The 4,812-nt window shown below is 45.2% G+C and overlaps 1 protein-coding gene across 1 annotated transcript in view; it reads left to right on the top strand.

Annotated features, from left to right (window-relative positions):
* LARP1B (La ribonucleoprotein domain family member 1B) overlaps positions 1 to 4,812 on the top strand; it is a gene marked incomplete at its 5' end in the record, with an annotated part of 21,341 nt that overhangs the window by 5,638 nt on the left and 10,891 nt on the right. Inside the window, 2 exons of the mRNA XM_017736888.1 lie at positions 1,517 to 1,660; positions 1,767 to 1,935. Coding sequence (XP_017592377.1) covers positions 1,517 to 1,660; positions 1,767 to 1,935 — 313 coding nt within the window. The remainder of the gene's footprint in view (positions 1 to 1,516; positions 1,661 to 1,766; positions 1,936 to 4,812) is intronic.

The raw sequence follows: 4,812 nt of genomic DNA, 5'->3' as shown, positions 1-4,812 counted from the left end.
GAAAGAGAAAGAAAATGAAAGCCTCTCTGACACAGTTCCTCTCACGAGTGAAGTGGGAATTACACCTGTCCTTAAGGATGGAGCCAAGGTCCCTGGGGTCTGGTTTGGACAGTTGCTATTCAATGGGCAGAGCCAGGGGAGTGGTTGGCAGCTGCTGCCGGGAACAAAAGGGAGACTCGAGAGAGCCACTGCTGTGGGAATCCCATCATCAGGAACTGGGCAAAGGGATGGAGTGCACCTTCAGCACATCTGCAGATGACCCTAAGCTGAGTGCTGCAGTTGACATGCCTGAAGGGCCAGATGCCGCCCAGACGGACCTGGACAAGCTTGAGGTGTGGCCCCTGGGAATCTGATGAGGTTTAACAAGACCAAGTGCTGGTGCTGCACCTGAATAAGGGTGATCCCTGGTATCAGTCCAGACTAGAGGATGAGCAGATGGAGAGCAGCCCTGCCCAGAAGGACTCAGGGGTGCTGGTGGAGGAGAGGCTGGACATGCCCTGGCCATGGGCACTCACAGCCCAGAAAGCCAAACATGTCCTGGGCTGCATCCTGAGCATCATGGGCAGCAGGGGAGGGAGGGGATTCTGCCCCTCTGCTCTGCTCTGGTGAGACCCCACCTGCAGTGCTGCATCCAGCTCTGGGGTCCCAGCATAGGAAGGACATGGAGCTGTTGGAGTGATTCCAGAGAGGGCCACCAAGATGATCAGAGGGATGGAGCATCTCACCTGTGAGGAAAGGCTGGGAGAACTGGGTTTGTTTAGCCTGAAAAAGAAGAGGCTTTGGGGTAACCTAATTGTGGCCTCCCAGTACCTGAAGGGAGCCTGCATGATGGAGAGACACTATTTACAAGGGCATGGAATGACAGGACAAGGGGGAATGGTTTTAAAATGAAACCAAGTAGGTTTAGATTAGATAACGGCAAAAAAAAATTTACTGTGAGGGTGGTGAGGCCCTGGCACAGCTTATGCCAAAAAGCTGTGGATGCCCCATCCCTGGAAGTGTTCAAGGCCAGGTTGGATGGAGCTCCAAGCAACCTTGTCTAGTGGAAGGTGTCCCTGCCCATGGTGGGGGGGGGTTGGAACCAGATGGTCTTTAAGATTCCTTCCAACCCAAGCCATTCTGCAATTCTTTGATTGCCATCTTACTCTAGTGGAGGTGGGAGTTGTCCACAGGAGGAGACTGAACTGTCGTGATCATTCCTTCCTGCCCTGAGCTGATCGTAGGTACCGTGATCTTTGAGCTGGCACCAGAGTGTCCAGTTGCTTCAGACTGACTGCCAGTCAATCGATTGCCACCTTACTGCTGACCCCTCCTGCCTGACTCACCCTCTGGCAGGGCTGGCAAACCTTTCCTGTTCCTCTCCTGCAGCTTGAGCTCTGACCCCCTGCTTCAGCCAGCATGGCTGAGGCTGTGGATTGCCTGGGAGCAAGCTGAGAACTCTGGGGTCATGAGGGACTTACAGGCACCAGGAGGTTTCATTGTGATTGCAGGTATTTTGTGGTTTTTTCTCTTCAAGACTGGCGTCGCGATAGAGAAAAGAGAGACGACCATGACGAGGTGTGCAGCGTGAGGAGTGAGGGTGGCAGCGTCCGAGGATTCTCCAGAGGCAGAGGAAGGGGGAGAAGCAGAGGAAGAGGACGAGGCAGAGGAAACCCCAGCAGTATGCAAAGAAATGGATACTTCGCAAAAAATTTTAAAGCTATGTTTATAATGTTGTTGTTTTCATTTTCTAATGTTGTTATTTTATCTTCTCGTCTATGTTGCAGTGAACTTTGACTATTCAGTTGGTTATCAAGAACTGTATGGTGAAGGAATTGACCAAGTTTTTCAGCCTGAGCTTAACCCTGGTGTGATTTATTACTATGGTGATGGAACAGGAGTGCAGATGTATTCTGTGGATGAAGCACTTCTCAAGGAATATATAAGGCACCAAATGTAAGTAGATTGCTTAATGTATAAATATTTTCAGAGATCTAGTTAAGAAAAAATAACTCACTTCAAACAGTGTTGGATCCTTATTATCCGTATCAAGTTGGAGATTAAGGCGTTTCAGCTTAACTGTTGGAGTTAACTCTGACCATTACTAGTGTCAGCTCGAATTTATTCACTGGTGGGGTGGAAAAACTTGAGTAATGTGGAGGAGTTTTAAGGAAGCTGTTTCTGCATCTTGTGCTGTAGTCTGGCTCTAACTCGTATGACTGCTTTATTGATGGTACACAACCCTCTTCATGTTGTCACGTAATTGAGATATGGATGTCTCTGAGCTTGTGCTTTTGAGTACTGTTGGTCTGTTTGCCTATAAAGCTCTTCTTGGGTGACGTTTCCCCTATTTGCTCTCAATTTCACTTTGAGAAGTCTTGTTAGTTTGATGTTTTCAGTGTGGTTCACCTGAAACATGTAACTGAGAGAGAGTAGTTTTGCAATGATACTTGATTTTTCAATAATCTGAAATGTTTACTTTCTCGTGTACACCATTAGGCAATGAGAAACCATCTGGAAGGCTTGATTATCACCAGGAGACAAGTCAAAAAGGGCCTGGAAAGCACTAGTTCATTTTAAAGAGACAGTTTCCACCACTGGCAGATATTTCATCCTCAGTACTTGCATTTCTCTGCAATGCCTCTGTGGTGGTTTTTGATTGCCCTCGTGTTCCGTACAGCAACTTGCTTATTTTATTCTCGCTTCTTTTGTTACAGTTGACGCAAAAAGGAAGAGAAAAGCCTCTTTAAAGGGCAGAAAGTATCTGACATGTGGCTATCAACTTCAAAACTTCTATTGCAGTCTTTTTTTACTCTTGCTGCCAGGCCCCTATGAGACCTGACAGTGGACATGTACCCCCATGTCAGGATAATCGGCCTGCACTGTCCTCAGACAAGTGGGGGAGGAGCACAGCCACTCCACTGTTGGCCAGATTTCTGGGCATACAGTGTAGAATCCAGACCTCCTAAGGTAGGACATGACGATGTCCCCCTCTGCTGAGAAAAATGCCACTTACAGCATTGGTCACATCTGACTTCTGGGTATATTTGTATTTCGTTTTGGCACCGAGAGGTTGGCAGATGTTGGTAGAAGACTTGGCATGGCTGGATAACCCCAGCCACTGGCTGCTTGCCTGGTGTGAACTCCTAAGGCAGTTTGGTTATGGAGTTTGCTTTCCATGAGAGGGAGCTTCCTGAGCAGGGTTAGAACATAACTCCACTAGTTTTATTCTCCCTAGACAGAAGAAAAAAAAAAAAAAAAGAAAAAGGTGGGTTTTTATCTATTCCCTTCTTTTATCACATTAAAACTTACGGGAAACAGACTTTATTCATCAGTTACCTATTATTCACCTCTAAATGGGGGTGGCTTTGTCTGCCTTTGATAACTTAGCTATAAAATATTAAAGTGAGTATGCCAAAGAAGGAATTATATGTGGAATAAAGGTACACCAAATTGTTATGTCTCAGAGCTCCTATTGGAGGCCAAAATAAATCAGGATATATTAAAGAAGTGAGATCAAATCCTAGTGGATGAATAAATTTTAAAAGTTCACCTGCTTAATAGAGAAAAATCTTAGACGCTGTCCAACTGAGTTGATGTGTAATTACAGGAAGAAACACACTGCTATCAAGCAGTTTATGCTTGTCCCAAGAACCAGCTCGACCTACAAGAGAGTAATATTTGTATTGCATACCAAAATATCTTCTGTGTTGTTAATTACAGGCTGAAGTTGTCAGCCTGAAAAGTTTCAGTGCTTAGCAGCTCCTCATTCTGCAACGTGCAGCAGAACCCTACTTAAAAGTCCTCTTGCTTTAGAAAATAAATAAATAAAAGTTCAAATATCAATTCAGGAGTAAGCAAAGGGACTCTGAGGAAAAGGCAGAAGAGGAAAGCTGGAGAAGGTGTGTGTGTTTAGGTTCGTCCCTCTGCTTGGAGCAAACCTGTGCATTGTCTTCATTTATCATTAATGGTCTTTCACATTCCTTTTTCTAGAGTGATGGACATCAAGGGAGGCAGTTTGAGTCAAGTTCAGTCATTGTCCATTTCTGCTTATGGAATTTTTATCTAGGTGAATCGTTACAGGATTTTACCTTTACTGTATGATTGTAAAGGTAACACCAGTAAAACATTGGTTATGGCATTTGTGTTTGCTTATCTTCTAGACTGGGAGGGGAAAAGGAACGTTGCAGCTCAGAACAGCAGACAGGATATTCTTGAAAGAAACTTTCTCTTTGTGCCCAGTTGCTTCACTGATCATACTTGGCTCTGAGTAAGAGCTTAACTCTCCAAAAGCCTTGTTCTCTTCTCTGTTTGCTTTGACTTAGTAGCAGCGTTCCCATTTGTCCCATCTTGTCCAGCATTGAGACTTTAAATTCATTCTGTCCTAGAGCCCAGTGTTGGTGAGAGCACGGTGCTGGGAACGCCAGGGTCACAGGTTCGATCCCTCCCTGGGCCATTCACTTCGGAGTTGGACTCGAGGATCCTTGTGGGTCCCTTCCAGCTCAGAATATTCTGTGTGTGATTCCATGTGTTTCATAGAGCCAGCTTTTGCTTCAAATTTCTTCAGCTACACAAAATTGGAGAAAGAAATGGTATCCAGGTGCTGCTTGGGTCATTGATGGCATCAGAGTGCTCTGCTCTTGGAGACTTTGGCCTTGATTCCAGCTTCAGTGGAGAGACTTAGTGTTTTTTACTTTGTTGAAATTAGAATGATCGTTATTTACATTTGCATGTGCAGCTTTTTTCTTCAGCATTTTAATACCCTCTCATTTTCTTTTTGCACCCCTCTATTTCTGTAACAGAATTTTAACTGCTTTCCGTTAAGTCTTTCCC

This window comes from Corvus brachyrhynchos, unplaced genomic scaffold (assembly GCF_000691975.1).
Source record: "Corvus brachyrhynchos isolate BGI_N302 unplaced genomic scaffold, ASM69197v1 scaffold105, whole genome shotgun sequence".
Lineage (NCBI taxonomy): Eukaryota > Metazoa > Chordata > Aves > Passeriformes > Corvidae > Corvus > Corvus brachyrhynchos.
This window is presented reverse-complemented; position numbering and strand designations above follow the sequence as displayed.